Consider the following 18485-nt stretch of genomic DNA (forward strand, 5'->3'; position numbering starts at 1 on the left):
TCACATCCAAGTGAGCTTTGTTGCCGGTGACCAGGGTGCCCACATTTTTTTTCCCTTAACAGTAATTTTTATCAGTGTCTGCTGATAAAAGGCAAAATCCATATGGAAATTCTCAAATTAGAGGTGTTTAAAGCAGGTGTGCTTGTCACTTAGTGCAAGATTGCTAAAAACATTTCATTCAGCTTTCCCCAAGAAAATCCCCAAGCCAGTTATGAAAAGGTTTTTACATTTCCAGGAACGTGGGGGCGAGGGCGGAAATAGATCTAGAGGTTTCAGACAGAGGTGTGGTGTATCACACGCGTGAATACACGCCCCCTCCCAGGAGGCCTCATTTAACCTTGAATTAGAAGGCATCTTTATTAGAGTCCAGATTTTTGTTCATTCTAGGGTTACCACCCTTCACTCTGTAATTAATGTGGAGAAAATGAGGCTTTGCTCCCACGTGGCACAGGTTACCTGCAGAATAAACTTCATCTGTTCAGCAGGTGGTTCTCACACTGTGAAAAAAAATTTTTTTTTTTTTGAGAGAGAGAGACACAGTGCACGAGCAGGGGAGGGACAGAGAGAGAGGGAGACACAGACACAGAATCGGAAGCAGGCTCCAGGCTCTGAGCTATCAGCACACAGCCTGATGTGGGCCTTGACCCCATGAACCGCAAGATCATGACCTGAGCTGAAGTTGGATGCTTAACTGACTGAGCCACCCAAGCGCCCCACATAGTGTGAAAATTTTTAAACATAACCTGTCTTTCTCCAGGTTCTCCCAGATATATACAGGTTCTTTCCCCTCCGAGATGAAAGGGGCCTGCTGGTCTTTTTTTTTTTTTCTTCCTTACATTAATTGTCTCACGTTATGCAAAACCTAGACTAAAATCATGAGGATTATTTTGTTTTTATTGACTATAGTCCCTATGGTGTATCTTTCATTCCTGTACCTTATTTATTTTATAACTAGAAGTTTCTAGAGTTTTTAGGACATTTTCATACCGTCATCTGTGTTGGCTGCCCCTCCTAACTCCTTCCTGCTACAGAGGATGGAACTCCAACCTTAAAATCGGACCTGTTTCCTCTCTCTCCTGATACGACTTTACTAGGACAGACACAGGGTGGACCCCTCCCAGCCCCCAGTCTTGCACTAAAATAACAAACCACAATTGCACATAGATGTGTGTGCTCAGAAGCTGGTCCAAGCTGCGTTTACTCAGCAGACTAATCGTTAACAAATGTGCTTTCATACCAACCCGTTGGTGTTGTAGGCCTGAGGGTGGTGTCTTCCTTGTATTTTGAGATGGGGACATCAGCCCACAGCAGCTAGGAGATGTCGCGACTCACCAGTAGGTGACGGAGCAAAAACCCAGGTCTTCTAGCTCAGTCATCGGCCGAAACACTGAGGGCGCCTCCGTGTCCCTATGAGCTGCAATCCCCATGAGCTTGCTTCTCACAGAGTCATCCATAGGCTTTCACATTGAAGCAGCCGACATATCTGCAGTCTTGAGCTGTCCATAGCCATGCGGTCAGAATCAAGATGCCAGAAATTTCTTTGCAATAGTATCCGTCTTTTTCTCCCCATTGCATTTATGAGTGTTTCAGTATGAATCTCTACAAGGTAAGGGCTCCCCCTTTTTGGGACTTTTGAAACACACCCCGAATACCATCTTCTCCATCTGCAGTAATGTCTTATATCGTCAGGCCACGTCCACTCAGACCTCACATCTCCCCCATCCTCGGATAAGCGCGCCCTTTTTTTTTTTTTCCAGTTTCTTCTTTTCCGATGGCAAACACAGGCTCTCTCTGGTACAGCTGGTTAATATGTATCTTAAGTCCCCCTTGGCCTCTCTTTTTAAATCATTCCTTTCCTGGAAGGCGCACCAGTTCCCAGTCAGCACGGAGATCCCTTGTGAACGCGTTGACATTTATCTGCAGGGTGAGAGGCAACTGTCCTCCTGTGAAGTCATGAGTGATTTAAGGAGCCGTCTCCTTTAGGTTTGCCCTGGAGCCCCTCCTGCCAAAGAAAATGCACTCCAGGTCCCAGGACAAGCTGGACAAAGACGACCCGGATAAGGAGAAGAAGGACAAGAAGAAGGAAAAAAGGAACAGCAAACATCAAGAGCTGTTTGATAAAGAATTTAAACCCACCGACATCTCCCTGCAGCAGTCCGAGGCCGTGATCCTTTCAGAGACGGTAATTTCTCGGGGAACCTTCCCGCTGGGCCGTAGCTTCTGGGACCTCCCTTGGCTCCCCAGGGAGCCGGCGGAGCTGTCGGGTGGATTGTTCATTGAATTTTCTATTAAACAGTCCCGCGGAAATCTGGGGTCTACCCTCGACCCTCTCCTTGTGTGACCCAGTGCTGTAGGGCATCCAGGGGCTCGGGGCGGAGGTCCCTTCTCCCAGGAGGTGCCCGCGTCCGCGTCCGGGACTCACATGGTGCTGGGCTCCGTGCAGCCATGGGGCGACCGCATTCAGTAGGCATCCTGACGTCTCAGAAGACGGACAGGAAAGCTCTTGTCATCTGAGAACAATACTCCATGTCAGCTGACGCCTTCCCCTCGCCCCTTCCTGACCGGAGGTCTCTAAGCCCCAGGCACTGCCCCAAGTTACAAGCGGCTCAGCCGGAGCCCCAGAGCCCCTCCAGCCTGGCCCTGTGCACAGCCCGCGGCTCCATGGGGGTCTCCCCGCTGCATCTGCCCCACGTTTATGTTGATAGCATATTTCAGGACTCTGCGGTTTAACCAGACACATGCTAGGTAGTTGACCTTGGAAACGGATCCCAGGGAACTCCGGTCACTGCACGGTTCCTGGGTGCATGAAGGCAGTGGACACCCGCGCAGCACGCTCTAGTCCGGGGCCAGGCCTGGGGGCCGCTGCTCACGGGACCGCCCAGCAGTGCTGGAGGCTGGGGGCAAAGACGAGGCACGGGCAGCTTCTAGGGTGAACTGTATTCAGAACGTGCTTTGTGGGGAGGCGCCTGGGTGGCTCAGTCGATTAGGCGTCCAACTCTCTTTTTTTTTTTTTTAATGTTTTTTAATGTTTATTTATTCTTGAGAGACAGAGCTCAAGCAGGGGAGGGGCAGAGAGAGAGGGAGACACAGAATCTGAAGCAGGCTCCAGGCTCTGAGCTGTCAGCACAGAACCAGATACAGGGCTCAAACCCACAAACCATGAAATCATGACCTGAGCTGAAGTTGGACGCTCAATCGACTGAGCCACCCAGGCGCCCCAATAGGCGTCCAGCTCTTGATTTCATCTCATAGTTCGTGAGTTCAAACCCCACATCAGGCTCTGCACTGCCAGCGTGGAGCCTGCTTGGGATTCTTTCCCCTCTCTCTCTGCCCCTCTCCTGCTCTCAAAAAATAAATGAGTAAACTAAAAAGAAAAGAGAGAGAGAGAGAGAGGAAGGAAGGAAGGAAGGGAGGGAGGGAGGGAAGGAAGAGAGGGAGGGAGGGAGGGAAGGAAGGAAGGAAGGAAGGAAGGAAGGAAGGAAGGAAGGAAGGAAGGAAGGAAGGAAGGNGGAGGGAGGGAGGGAGGGAGGGAGGGAAGGAAGGAAGGAAGGAAGGAAGGAAGGAAGGAAGGAAGGAAGGAAGGAAGGAAGGAAGGAAGGAAGGAAGGAAGGAAAAAGAAAGTGCTATCTGTAGACTGAAAACCCAGAAGAGACTCACAGGCTGTCAGTCTCAAAGGTTAAGTCAGGCCTAGAGCCGCCTGCCCCTGGGAACAATGGGCACTGGTCTGGAGGTGGCCAGGAACGTGCCTGCCCCGGACAGGAGCCCTGAGCTGTCCTGGCTGTGACTGAAGGGCTGCCTGACGACAGGGCTCCCCGGGAACACCTTATAGCAGGACGCACTTCTTGGCTTGTTTCTATCTTAAACCCAGAGAGTGTGTTTCACCCAGACTGTGAGCCACTCAGAAGAGTGGTCACGTTGCGTGGCTGTCTAGAGGGAGAAGGAAGATTCGAGAGCCGTGGCGTGGCCTTCAAGAAGGCGAATGCCATTCTGAGGCCTTGGGACACAGCTCTGACTGCAGCATGAGCGGGGGGCCAGGGCTGTCAGGGCCCAGGCGGGGGACGGGCCAGCGGCTGGTGGTGTTGCCCAGGGCTGGGCCTGTAGCAGCAGGACGGAGAGGACTGATGAACCACCCCACGTCCTCCGGCCACCGCCCTAGGGAGGTGTGGTGCCCGTGACCTTGCTGGCACTTGCCGAGGCCACTTCTCCCAAGCCCAGGAGGGAGATCTCAGGTCTCTAAACATCAGAACTGGGTGGGGGAATGAGCAGCAACATAAGCTAATTACCACGTGCTGGATGCTCTGTGTGGCCGTTCACATGCACGTGCGTGTTTAGGCTCCATTTTAAGCTGTTAAAACCAAGGGCCTGAGAGACGCTGCGCCAAGTGGCGGAGCCGGTCACCGCGAAGCTGCTTGAAGAGCAGTCGAAGGTCTTGCCGGGCGCTTCCCGTCACACACGGGCCTGTCCCTCCTGCTGTGGCCCTGTTTGCCTGCAAGGACACCGGCAAAGGCCGGCTGGGCTCTGTCAAAGCGGGCACCGGCCTCAGCAAATCCTCAGGGAAGTGCCAGGGTCAGAGCAGAACCCCGACCCCCATCGGCCTCTGACGCCCCCCAGAATGACCACAGCTGCTGCAGCGCCAGGGACAGGAATCCTGACTCCTCGCTGGGGGGGGGGGGGGGGGGGGCAGACTTCTTGTTCCTGGTCCAGCCGAGCTGCCTGTCTCTCCACAAAGGGGCCGCCTCCTCCAGGTGACAGGTCTCAGCAGGTCAGTGAGGGCACCGAGGCTCTGGGAGGTTCCCCTGCGAGCCGTCTTGTGCCTGTGGCCAGCCAGGTCCACAGGGCAGAGCAGGTCGATGGGTCGGAAGCAGCAGCCCCATTCCTGGGGGGCAGCACAGGGCTCCCCGGGCCCCATTCCTGGGGGGCAGCACAGGGCTCCCCGGGCCCCATTCCTGGGGGGCAGCACAGGGCTCCCCAGACTCACTGGGGCTGGCCCTGCTCCTGGCCTCCTAAGGGGCTCCAGAGGCTTCCCCTGGTCACTCCGTGGGGCTGGGTCCAGCTTCCTACTTGATTTTGCATCATCCACCACCTCCTGACCTTCAGCCAGTGGCGGGGAAGGGGGGGGTCTTCCAGGTGCAGTTCGCGTCGCACCAGGAAAAGCCCTTCTGTTTTCTGAGTCATCAGAAGGTGCCTCATGGGACAGGAGTGCCAGTCCGCATGCAGCTCCCCTGTCCCTGGCCTCCCTCCCCCACAGCGATACTGGTCATATCTTGGCTTCTAGAGGCATCGCCCTGATCTCTGCCTCCATGTTCACTGGGTTCTCCCCGTGTACGTGTATCTGTGTCCAAATGCCCCCTTTTTATAAGGACGCCAGTCGTATTGTGTTAGGGCCCTACCTGGTGACCTCATCCTCAGAGGACCCTATTTCCAGGTAAGGTCACAGTCACAGGTACTGAGGGTTAGGCTTCGACCCGTGGGTCGTGGGGGACGCAGCTCGGCCATGGCAGACCCTAACTGTGCTCTTTCCTCCACGTAGATAAGTCCCCTGCGGCCCCAGCGACCGAAGAGCCAGGTGATCAACGTCACCGGAAGTGAACGACGTTTCTCAGTGTCCCCATCACCTCCGTCCTCCCAGCCGACACCCCCTCCGGTCACGCCAAGGGCCAAGCTCAGCTTCAGTTTGCAGTCAAGTGAGTGGAACATTCTCCGCATTGGAATTCGTGGCCTTTCTCTGTGACTCCCTCTTTGGCTGGAGGCTCTAAAGTTAGGCTCGCCTCCTCCCCTGTAGCCACAAGCACCCAACTTACTGGGAGGCTCCCTCGGGCCTCCAGCAAATCCGTCCCCCCGCGTTCCCTGGGGGAAGCGGGGTCTCCGAGCCTCCCGTGCTGCGGGGTTGGCATGAGAGGCACGCGGATAGCCTCCCTGTTTGTATCACAGGAAGCTGAGCCCCACAGCGCCTTGGGCCTTCCTGTATCCAGGAGGAACGCCAAGCGCAGAGCCGTTCTGAGGGGCTCAGCACATAGCTAATCTTTCTAGTTTCGCCCAATGTCTGGGGTTGCCAGGACATAGAACCATCAGCTTCTTGGGCTAAAACAACAGAAATGTGTTCCCTCACCCTTGTGGCGGCCAGAAGTCAGAAATCAAGATAACAGGATTGCTTCCTTCCATAGGCTCAGAGAATTCTGTTCCATGGCTGTCTCCCAGCTTCTGGTAGCTTCTGACAATCATTGGTGTTTCTTGGCTTCTAGATATACCACTCCAGTCTCTGCATCTGTCTTCATATGGCCTACTCTCCTTTCTCCTGGGCCTGCTCCCCTTATAAAGACACCAGCCATTGACTCTAGGGGCCACCGTAAATGAAAAATGGTTTCCTCTTGGGGCACCTGGGTGGCTCAGTCGGTTGAGCGTCCGACTTCAGCTCAGGTCATGATCTTGGGGTTCGTGGGTTCAAGCCCCGCATTGGGCTCTGTGCTGACAGCTAGCTCAGAGCCTGGAGCCTGTTTCAGATTCTGTGTCTCCCTCTGTCTCTGACCCTCCCCTGCTCACGTTGTCTCTCTCTCTCTCTCTCAGAAATAAATAAAACATAAAAAAAATTTTTTTTAATGATTTCATCTTGAGATCCTTAACTAATTTCCTCTGCAGAAAGCCTGTGTTCAAACAAGGTGACATCTGGGGTTCTGGGTGGACACGAGTTTTGGAGGGACAGTGTTCAACCTACTGCAAGTGGGAATCAACTTTTCGCCACTAAATTCAGATCTGTCAGAGGGGAGAGGTCTTGGCAGGGAGTGGGGGCCGCAGCAGGAAAAGGGAACCCGGGAAAACCCAGCTTCCTTCCTCTGCCCTGCGCACACACACGGTTGTCCTTTGCACCTCATTTTCTTCCCGGGAACCGTGGCCGTTCTGGAGACTATTGGGGTGGGGGGGGCGGGAGTCAGCGCTGCACCACGGGCGAGCGGAACAGGCCGCTGAGAAGGAGACGGTCTCTGAGTGTCACACCCTCACATTTTTATGTTCCTACCACAGACTCTTTTTTCTAAAAACATTTTATTATTTCCTTTAAATGGTTAAACACAAGCACCATGGTAGCCGATGTGGAAAACACTTCGGTGCTGCCTTGACGTTAAACGTAGGATCACCATACACCCCAGCAAGTCTGCTTCACGCCTACACCCCAAAGAATTAAAAACAGGGACTCAGTTTGTACAAATGTTCACAGCAGCATTCTTCACAATAACGAAAGGCAGAAACAACCCAAGTGTCCATCACCTGACGTGCAGCCAAAGAAATACCCGTGCAGTGGGGATACCAGTCAGCCATAAAAAGGAAGCAATGTCTGGTATACATCGCGTCATAAATGAACCTCAAACACGTTATCTTAAGTGAAATGAGCCAGACACAAAAGGACAAATAGATGATTTTGCCTTCATGAAATGTCTAAAGTAGGCAAATTCGTAGACACAGAGTAGATTAGAGGCATCAAGGGCCGAGGGAGGGGGCAGGGGCCATTTTTGCTTTACAGGGACAGACTCTGTGCGATGATAGAAGAGCTTTGAAAACGGATAGTGGTAATGGTTGTTGTATAAATCAATGCCACTGATGTATACAGTCAGTTATGGTTAAAACGGCAGATTGTATGTTACATGTAGTTTATCACAATGCAAATAAGCAAGCGATCATGAGGGCAGAGATTCCATCACAGGCCTTTTCTCTCACTGCTCTCGAGTCACCGACAAGCCTTCCTCAGAAACCACCAACTTCCCCCAGGAAGCATTTCCCTAATGAAGGACTTTTCATCCAGTGGGTCACTGGGGAATCCTCTAAGAGACACATCAGTGAAAAAGTCAATTTTCCTCAAATATAAAAGAAAAACAAGTTTTTTCTAAATGTCTCAACGAGGGTTGAAAAAGGATCCTGTCTTAATGATTATCCTTCCATTTGAAACTGGCCGTTTTTTCAGTTTACTTTAAAAATCAATTGTGCTCCCCCTCGGCTTCTTTAAAGTAACGGCCACAGTGACCGTGACTGCTAATAACTTCATTTCGTACGGCTGTGGGTTTCCCTGTTGAGAGAGATTTGAAGGGTGGGTGACTGGCTGTGACACCTCGCTGTTTGGATGCCACCAACACAGAGAGGCTGGAGGAGGGATCCGCTGGGGTCCGGGGTGGATGTGGCTGTTTGAACAGGGGACTGATGACTCCTCTAAGCTCCACTTGTAGGTGTCTTTATGGCCCTTGGTATTCTCTTTCTAGAACATGCCGTTAGGAGGGGACCTCACCCTTCCCCTTCTCTACCCCCCCAGCTCCCTTCTCTCCCCAGTCGGCTTGCCCGTTTCTGCCTCCCCTTGCTCTTCCCGAGAGAGAAGGTGAAGCACCCACATGGGTGCTCAGCCCCGGCGGGGACATTTGATTCTAAATTGATTCGGTTTTGCAGGTTTGGAGCTGAACGGCACGGCCGGCGTGACCGGGATGGACATGGCCGAAGTCCCGCCGCCCCTGCCTCTCAAAGGCAGCATGGCAGATTATGGGAACTTGCTGGAAAACCAGGATCTGATCAGCTCGCCAACGCCCCCGCCCCCTCCTCCTCACCAGAGGGTAAGTCAGCCGGGAACCGGAAACATGGGTTTTTAAGCTCTTTCCCTCCACAAATAGAAGTCTCCCCTTCCTGAGGTTAACACGCGTGCCCTGGGCCAGCCCCCGCTTGGTTTTGCGGAGACAAGTCAAAGCGGTGGGAAGTCCGTCCACGCGATCTGGGTTCCGTGTCCTCCATTCCTGCAGAGCAGCACGCTGCCACGTGAGGGTCTGAGAACAAGGGAAAGGGGGAGAAGACCAAGACGGGCCCGTGGGCCACGCTCGTGACCTCAGCTCCTGCTTCAGGTGCAGTTCTCGTGCACATTCGGTTTTGGAAAGTAGCTTTTCTGTGGAATGGCTGGCGTGACTTTGGCCCTGTTGTGTGGGGCTGGGCTCCCACCCGATGCCAGCCCGGCCCTTGAGAAGCCCTGAGCCCAACAGAGTCTTAAAAAGCCGTTCAAACCAGTCCCTCTGTTACCAGTTGGCGGTTCTGGAAACACTCCTTGGAGATGCAGCCCCGTTCCTGTCCTGGGGTGCTGTTCCGGCTTCTCTGTTCTCGGGCGGCTGCAGGCAGAGACCAGCGTGCACACAGGGGTCATGGTCCACACGGGGTCAGAGTGTACACAGGGGTCAGAGTGCACACGGGGGTCAGAGTGCACACGGGTCAGAGTGCACATGGGGGTCAGCGTGCACACGGGGCTCAATGTGCACACGGGGGTCAGCGTGTACATGGGGCTCAGCATGCACACGGGGCTCAGTGTGCACACGGGCTCAGCGTGCACACAGTGGAGCATTGGTGGACTGACCCAGCAGCCCCAGGAGATCCATTTCCAGGTCCCTCCCTCCCGCGGCCACATTATTCATAGCTTTGTACATTTAAATCTCTCCGGTCTGAAGAGGAAAACATTCTCATGCACACGGGCAGCCGAGCAGCATCAGCAAAGTCATTATATGGCAGCAGAGCTCCCGTCGAACATTGAAGATGTGACGTTGTAACGTGACTGTAGGTTTCTCGTAACAGCAACGCTCATTTTTCCCCCTTAAAAGTCAATATAGGGGTGCCTGGGGGGCTCAGTCGGTTGGGCGTCCGACTTCGGCTCAGGTCATGATCTTACAGTTCGTGGGTTCGAGCCCCACGTCGGGCTCTGTGCTGACAGCTCAGAGCCTGGAGACTGTTTTGGGTTCTGTGTCTCCCTCTCTCCCTGACCCTCTGCTGCTCGTACTCTGTCTCTCTCTGTCTCTCAATAATAAATAAATGTTAAAAAAATTTTTTTTAAATCAATATAAATCCTATGTGCCCTATCTATCTATCTATCTATCTATCTATCTTTCTATTTTTCTTGGGTACTTTTTTATGGAGTGTTCTGCAAGTTTATTATCTCTCTTCTTGCATGACAGCAGAAGAGAGAAGGAATTTATTTACAGTACACTCATTTGATTATTCCTCTTATATAAAAAAAAGAAACCACACCAGCAATGGAGCTTCATCTTTGAAGGGACGATTGACCTCCTGAGGCCACAGTGCCTTTCAGGTCGGCCCTCTGTCCCCAGAGATGCCACAGGGAAGGACTCGCCTTGGAGACGTGGCCACGTGACCTACGATGGCTTTTCAGGAGGCCACAATGGGTCATTGCAGCCACGGAAACATGAGTCTGACCTTTTCTGCAGACTTTTAACCACAAGTTAGAAAGAAAGGAAGCACAGGGAGTCGAGTGAAAGCATTGGCCGGTTGGGGTGTTGTTTTCCTAACAGCTTACTTAACCGATCACACCTTCATTTTCACATCTTTATTGGAGAAGCAGGACTGTACCTCAGGTCTCCCTAATTCCGAGCCCGGAAATATGACCAAACCATTTGGTTACAGATCAGTTCAGGGGCCACATTTTATCATTTCCGTTTTGTTGCTGCATCCTGTGGAGTGACCGATGCCGCACTGATGCCACGTGCTGTCGGGTCAGGAAGGAACACGTGCACGCCTCAGCTCCATTTCTAAATGGGCTGCGGATTCAATTAGATAAATCACCCAAGTCTCTCTGCTGTTTGCTTCCCGTGTGATTTACCTGCAGCAGGAGAGCGGAGCTGCAGCGACGCGCCCATGGAGCAGCGTGTCATCGTCCATTGGAGGCGGTGGTGTTTGCAGGGCGCATCCTTCCGTGCAGGCCCCGTGGGCTGTTGTAGGATAATGATCACTCGTCTTCCCCAGGGGGTGATCAATACCTCCTGTCACTGTCATTGATCGGGCCCGGGCTTGTAGTCAACCCTGACTCTGGCTGTTGCTACTTTAAGCTGTCGTTTCTTTGAAAATGGCTCTTACAAGCAGTAATCTGAGTTATCATCTTGCTTACCAGTGATAAACCATCTTCCCATTTGCCGCAAAGGGCACCTGCAGTGTGGCTTGTGTCTGGCCCTGTGAGCCTGGCCCTCAATGGCTCGCCCTGCCCTGTCCCTTTCACATGTACATAAGCAACCCCGTTATCACATCTCTTAAATAGGTGTCTGCTTTTTTTTAACGGTGCTCACCAACCTTAAGAAAACTTAAGTCTCTTATTTTGCTTGACTTCTCAATTGCAAATACCTCACATTGACGTCTCAATGCGAATACCTCAGTTCTCTTTCCATATTTATTCCCTTCCGCATGTGAGGCACTAGGTCGGCTTGGTGTTTAGGTGTCTGTGAATCGGGAGGAAATTTGGGCAACGAGGAAGAGACTAAGGCATCAGTGTTCTGCCCTTGAAACCCCTTCCCTCGCATTGAGCTAAGTGTGAGCTTCCACCGCGAGGCTGCTAAAAACTCCACTCTGACCCTTCCTTGGATGCTAGCGTTCTGCGCTCTCATTCCGCTTCGCTCTGCCTCCGGCGTGTCTGCCCCCGTATTCATCTGTTCGTTCACTCGTTCATTCACGTGGTCACTCCTTCACGTCCCTGTTTGGCCCGCGCCCGCTGCAGAGCACGGCCGGTGTGGCAGGTGTCTGGGGCAGCCACGGGGTCACAATGGCACCGGAAGCTCGGGGGCAGGTGCGCTAGGCAGGAAAGTCTTCTGTCACTTTTACAACTGTCAGTGCATCGGAGGGATCCCGAGAGACAAGCGATGGCCCATGGACCGAATCCAGCCGGCCACCCCTTTGCAGTAAATACTTTTCTTGAGACACAGCCACAGCCATTCCATAACCAGTGTGTTTCCCTCATGAAGACTTCAGGCCCCCCAACATCGTTCATCCCCTGCCGTTTGCGGTGTCGTAAGACATTAGACGCAAAACCGCCTTTCAGCGGGTCGCCAGGGCAGTGGCCACAGGTGGCGGGCTGACCCTCCCTGGTGCAGCCTTTCTAGTTCCAAGGGCAAGGGGGGCTCGCCCAGCCCGGGAGAACATCTCCAAGGGCTCGTGTGGCCCCGATTGCTTTAGGCGCATGGTCAGTGGCACGAGAGGGGACCCGCGGGTCCTCATCAAGGAGCGCTCAGCGGTGACAGCACTGGGCCGCCCGGGGGGCCCTGGTTCTGCTTTGCCCGTAACCATTTAGACTGCCCAGTCCTGAAACCGGCCCATCCCCGGGGGCCCCGATCAACACTGGCCGTGGGGAGCAGCCCTTTCCCGTCTCAGCGGCCCTGCGGACTCCTGAAGCGCTTTGGGAAACGCGGTGAATCAGGGATGCCACGTGGCCCCAGCCGCCCCTCCGGGGTGTGCGGCAGACCGGCCAGGCCCGGGTCAGCCCCCTCCCCCACCAAGAGCATGAGTAACGTGGCCCCCGCCCCGCGTCCGTGTCTTCCAGCACGCGCCCCCACCGCTGCCCAGCAAGACGCCGCCCCCGCCGCCCCCGAAGACCACGCGCAAGCAGACGTCCGTGGACTCCGGCATCGTGCAGTGAAGGCGGCCGACCCCAGCGAGAGCGCCGGCCGCCGGCCGCCCTCCCCTGCGTCCTCGCCCGCGTCTGCTGTTTACCTCATTAGGCCTGGGATGTCTGAGAAGTAGTGCGATTGCACATCCTGGAAAGGAGATCGTTTCCAGCCGAGGCGTGAGTGGCCGTTAGCATGGGGAGCAAAGTGGATGTGGGTCTGGACTGTACTGTGGTGTTTATCCAAACGGGGGGCTTCTGACTGTGCCTGTCTTCAGAGAGCCTAAGTCTTGCCCAGAAGCCCTGCTTTGGTGCCAAATGACACGTCAGCAAAGAGCCAGGCTGACCTGGGTTTTGCACAGCAGGAGAGGTTAGGCCCCCTTCCCCACCACACACACCCCCAGATGGTGTAGTAACCAAGTCCTCTTCTCCCGAGGCGAACCCCGCTTACTCCCCAAGGGTGTTGTATCCACCCTCCTCCCACAAGTGTGACTTTGGGGTCAAGTGTATCGTCAACCTAGATCAGGCAGTTAAGGTCAGCTCTTTCAGGGAAGTTCCTGCTTTCCTTCGGTATAATTTAAAATAGGATATTTCTCAGCTACTGAACAGTTACTAATTTATGGAGTGGAAACACCATTAAAAATGCTGGGTCAAGTGGGAAAGTGGATACAAGTATAGGAAGATACGTTTTCTTTCTCTTTTAAAAAAGAACGTCTATAGCACAGAGATGGCTTTAACCGGGTGAAATCTTTCTGTCCGCATTCTGTACAGAAGTTTGTATATACGATGGTTCTTAGGACGTAAGTTTTAATGTTTTTGGTCCTTCTGTGTATTGTCGTAGGCGTCTGCAAATGATTCTCAATATGCTCTTAATTTTTAACTGCTGGAAGTGTAAAAAAAATACACAAATTAAGTTTTGTTGATTTTTTTTTTTCCCCCTAAGCTCCCAAGTCCTGAAAACGTTGGTGGACAATGATTAAGGAAAACAAACAAGCAAAAAAACTCAACTAACTTTGTATAACCTAATATTTGTATTCTGTCATCTATATTTTTTTATCCACTGTAATCATAATACTCTTCTAATAGGCTCCAAAGTTATTCATTGACAACAAAAAAATAAAATGCCAATTAAAAAGACTCAGTGTCTGAATACTATGTTTTTATCCCTTGATGTAAAAAATATATATATATGTATATAAATTCCAGAATTTCTCTTCTTCTTTTTTAAATTTTTTTTAATGTTTATTTATTTTTGAGAAGGAGAAAGAGTGCGAGTGGGGAGGAGCAGAGAGAGAGGGAGACACAGACTCCGAAGCAGACCCCAGGCTCCGAGCTGTCAGCACAGAGCCCGACATGGGGCCCAAACTCACGAACCGTGAGATCATGACCTGAGCCCAAGTCAGATGCTTAACCTACTGAGCCACCCAGGCGCCCCTCTTCTTTCTGAAAGAGCTTTGTGACCCATATTTTCATATGTGCTCATCTTCCTTAATGACCGCTGTTGAGTCGTCTTCAGTTCGGGGCCCAGGTAGACAGCACCTGGTCCCTCTGCCCACACAACCTTAGGGACAGAGCAGAGCAGAGCCTCGTGCTGCCTGGCACCTTCTCCCCTCAGCCCAGCCAGGCTCTCTGGCCACACAGCACTTCTGCCCCTTGTAGACTTTCAGCTGCTAACTCGAGAGAGGGTTTTGGTTGGTGGGATGCGTCATTCAACATCGACTGCAAAGCTCTCTCTGGATCTTGGGAGGTAAGAAACAAAGAAGACATTGGGGTCCTCTTGTCCATGTAAAGCATCCTTGCCTGTGTTGCCTCCAGACGTGGCCCTGTTTAGACCATGAGGACGTGCCTCTCTGCCCCATTAACCAGACCTCAGACACACCTGCTGCCGAACCCGAGCGCCTCAGCTGACCCTCCAGTCCCACTCGATCACCGCCCTCCGGTTTATTCGTCCGTGTTTTAAGCATTCAGTCCACCCCCAGGAAATCTTAGACACATGTGCATATAGGATTTTTCTTTGTGAATTCCTGCTCTTCAACTGAGATAAATATTCATCCTCTGTTGCGTAGATGGGAAACTGCATATCATCCAAGATCCTAAAATAAGTGCACTGGCACACCAGCCTGCAACAGGAGAGCCCAGTCCCTGCGAGGCGGGAAATTGTCGAGTAGTCAGCATTTCACGGTGCGAAAGCTGTTGCCCAAAATTGTAAAAATAGTTCCTGGTCCTACAAAAATTATTCTGCTTCTACGACGACATCTGGTTTCTAGTTCTCTCACAGCCTCCTCCAGAAAGTCTTCCTGGATAATCCCCAGACTCCACACTTCAGCGGAAGCCCCCTTCCCCTGGCAGATGCCCCCCCAACTGCCGTGAATCCCATGCTGGTGTCCAGAGCTGGAAAACATGTAGCATAAAATGTCTTCATCACATAAGTCAAGGGCCGGAGTGCAAAACTACAATCAGGGAGGAGCTGACTTCTGTTACCAAGTGTCACTTTGAAACACTCCTATGGAATGAGGTCTAGGGGGACAGCTTGCCTATCCCTATGTGATGATATTGTTTTTTCTCAGAAAAGAAAGTTCCTGAACCTATTTTTCATCATTGCTTTCCAAGGAACCCTTTTAGACATTTTTTTCCTAATCATTTCCCCATCAAGAAATTTTAACAGTACAGATACACTGTGTATATATTTGTGTTATTTAAAACACTATGCTTTTTACATGAACAAAGTTAGTATTTTTTGTCCCCCAACCACCGATTTTCACCCCGAAGGGGTGATACTGCCTCGTGGAGAATGCATGCTCTAAAACAGGAATGGTGAGGATCTTCTGTTCTATTTTTGCTTTGGGTGCCAGGAAGCTCAAAGCCACATTTAGCTCCCACAGATTCAGCTACACTTTAGTTTTACTCTTCTGCCTTCCAAAGTGCTTTCCAGTCTATTGCAAATCCCATCTTTAGGTAACCCTGTGTAACTTTATTTTATTTTTAACTACCCAGTTTCATATGTCTTTTCCTCAAATCTTTATTAAAAGAAAATAGAGCACAATGGTTTTGTTTTTTTTAATCACCTTGGTGCTCAAAGAGTGCTCGCATTTAAAGAAATTCATTTTTAATCGATGTGAAGATTATTCTTCCTTGTAAAGATTTGATTGTTTTACTTCCTTTTTTTTCCCTTTTTTAATAGTTAATTGTCAAGTTGGTTTCCATATGACACCCAGTGCTCATCCCAAGTGCCCGATTGTTTTACTTCCTTACATATTTCTTCCGCTCGGTTTTTCTATGGTATCAGGTGTTATGTTCCACGTTCACCAAAGTCTCGGTTGGCCTCATGGATTTTAGCTCTTGTGTTTTCGTTCTGATTACTTTTTAGCATTTTACTTACCTTTAAAAGTCTTTTTTTAGGGACTTTTGCCATTTTTTTGGCCAATCTGCCTTTTCTGAGTTCTTTAAACACCTTCTGTTTGGTGAGTGGCGCCTCAGAAAACCCTAGCAGGGTACCTGAGAAGCCAGTAGACTTTTGTACCCACATAAACCCACACTGGTGTTCCTCGTTTGTGTCCCCCCAGCACAGAGAAGCCACCGCTCCATCCAGGTCCTGTGACGGCCTCAACGCAGCAGCCCAGGCGTGATCGGGGAGCAGGTTCTGTGTGGGGCATGGTGCACAGGAAAGTTCTTTCTGCTGCCGATACCCTTGGCTTAGTGTCACCCCCAAGTGAAGGCTTGTGATCATTCATCTTATGTGTCAACCTGGCCAAGCTGTAGCATCAGGCAATCAAACGCTCATCTAGCCATTGCTTTAAAGATACTCGCTAGATGTGGTTCACACCCACCGTCAGTTGGCCTGCAGTAAAGGAAATTACTCTCAGTCATGTGAGTGGGCCGTGTCCAGTCAGTTGAAGCCCTTAAAGGCAAGAATTGAGGTTTCCTGGAGAAGAAATTCCAGCCTCAAGACAGAGGATGCAAACCTTGGCTGAGTTTGCAGCCTGTGCTACAAATTTTGGACTTGCCAGCCCCCCAGAATCACATGCGTCCATTCCTTTAAGTAAATCTCTCGATCTTCTTGCATACCTGTCTCCCATTGGTTCAGTTTCTGTGGAGAACCGTGATACAAGGTGATAATGAGCTATTCAGAGCAAAAATATTCTTACAAAAGAGAAGCGGTGGAGCACAGCAGATTTCCTCTAGAACTAAGTGATATTTTGGAGCACCTGGAGAGCTCAATTGGTTGGGCGTCTGACTTTGGCTCAGGTCATGATCTCACAGTTCATGGGTTCAAGCCCTGCATGGGGCTCTGTGCTGACAGCTCAGGGCCTGGAGCCTGCTTCGGATTCTCTGTCTCCCTCTCTGCCCCTCCCCTGCTCACACACTCTCTCTCTCTCTCTCAAAATAAATAAACATAAAAAAAAAAAAACAGTCCCTTCATCAGCCCAATGATAATACAGAGTGTGTATATTATCTTTTGTCTCCTGGGGCTGGAATGCCTGAATGGCCTCCTTCGTGGATCTGGCGCTGGGGCTGGCCTAGGCACCCTCTCTCTCTCTTTTTTTTTTTCTTTACAAATAGTTTATTGTCAAGTTGGTTTCCATATAACACCCAGTGCTCATCCCTACAAGTGCCCTCCTCCCTGCCCATCACCCCGCCACACCCATGAGTCCTCAGTTTGTTCTCAGCATTCAAGAGTTTCTCAGGGTTTGCCTCCCTCCCTCTCCACCCTCTATTTCCCCCCTTCTCCTCCCCCATGGTCCTCCATTAAGTTCCTTCTAATCCACTTATACACGCAATCATATGGTATCTGTCCTTCTCTGCCTGACTTATTTCGCTCAGCATAACACCCTCAAGGTCCATCCATGTTGCTACACAGGCCAGATTTCATCCTTTCTCATTGCCATGTAGTATTCCATGGTATAGATAAACCACATCTTCTTGATCCATTCATCCGTTGATGGACGCTTAGGCTCTTTCCATGTTTTAGCTATTGTGGAGAGTGCTGCTATGAACATTGGGGTACACGTGCTCCTATGCATCAGCACCCCTGTGTCCCTTGGGTAAATTCCTAGCAGTGCTATTGCTGGGTCATTAGGGGAGTTCCAGTGTTAATTTCCCGAGGAACCTCCACACTGTTTTCCAGAGGGGCTGTACCAGTTTACATTCCCACCAACAGTGTGCACCCTCTCTCTTTCTAAGTCCCTGTCTCTGTGTCTGTCTGTCTCCCCCCTCACACCCTCACCTTGGCTGTCTTTCTTTATCCAGGGCCGTTCTATCTGTAGGAGGGTACTTTTCATGGCCAAGGTTCTCCATTTAAACTCTGGACAAAGTTGATCTTCTCTGCTCAGCTGCTGTGGGAAGGTCACACAACAGAGCCCACCCAGTCACATACCTTGCTTTCCCTCTGAGTCTCAGCCTCTCCTGAGCTCCCGGCTGCCACCTCTGCCTATGACCCTCGACAGATCGGCTCTGGAGGTGGCCAGTTCTGGACACAGCTTCGCGCAGCTGCCCCGCTTCCTTTGCACTTCTCGCCACTGCCTTTGCCACATCTGCCATCTCTGCAGTGTGCCCTGGAGTCCTCGGACAGTCACGGTGCCCTTCCTGCCCTGGGGAAGGGGTCTCACTCCCCTTTCCAGCGTCAGGGCAGCAGTTCTGAACCTCCCTGGTTTCCTGTAGTTCTGTGCACCTCTTGCCACCCATCTAGCTGCTGCTGCTGCTGACATTTGTCCATGTTGGGCCATGCTGGACATGGTGTGCCCTTTATCCCTTCTCTTACCTGGGGGCGCCACTTCACAAAACATCTGGAGGGTGTCTACAGCTGCGTGCCGGGTGCTTTGGCGGGCACCATGGTGAAGGAGAGACCCGCCTCTCCTCCAGGATCCCCGAGTCGGCTGAGGAAATGGACGAGCCAGTGGCCAAGGAGGATTCAGCCCATTGAAGGTGACAGGCGAGCACCGGGCACTGCAGAACAGAGTAGAAGGGGCCTCTGCGGAATGACTGCAGATGAGCAGACCGGGAGGCTCCATGAAGGGAGAGTGATCCAGTAGAAGAAACAGCGCACGCGGCCTCCCAGTCTTGAGAGGGAAGCCTGTACCTGGAAGGAACTTCCGGAAGA

General features: G+C 51.7%; 1 protein-coding gene across 2 annotated transcripts in view; it reads left to right on the forward strand.

The window, feature by feature from the left end:
- Positions 1–13525, forward strand: part of DOCK1 (dedicator of cytokinesis 1) — a 513605-nt gene extending 500080 nt beyond the window's left edge. For both annotated transcript variants that reach the window (XM_039250757.1, XM_039250758.1), the window contains exons 49-52: positions 1984–2182; positions 5531–5684; positions 8425–8585; positions 12326–13525. In XM_039250757.1, the coding sequence (XP_039106688.1) occupies positions 1984–2182; positions 5531–5684; positions 8425–8585; positions 12326–12421 (610 nt within the window). In that variant the 3' untranslated portion in view covers positions 12422–13525. The remainder of the gene's footprint in view (positions 1–1983; positions 2183–5530; positions 5685–8424; positions 8586–12325) is intronic.
- Positions 13526–18485: the final 4960 nt, after the last annotated feature.

Source organism: Hyaena hyaena, unplaced genomic scaffold, assembly GCF_003009895.1.
Source record: "Hyaena hyaena isolate Hyena2069 unplaced genomic scaffold, ASM300989v1 scaffold_380, whole genome shotgun sequence".
Lineage (NCBI taxonomy): Eukaryota > Metazoa > Chordata > Mammalia > Carnivora > Hyaenidae > Hyaena > Hyaena hyaena.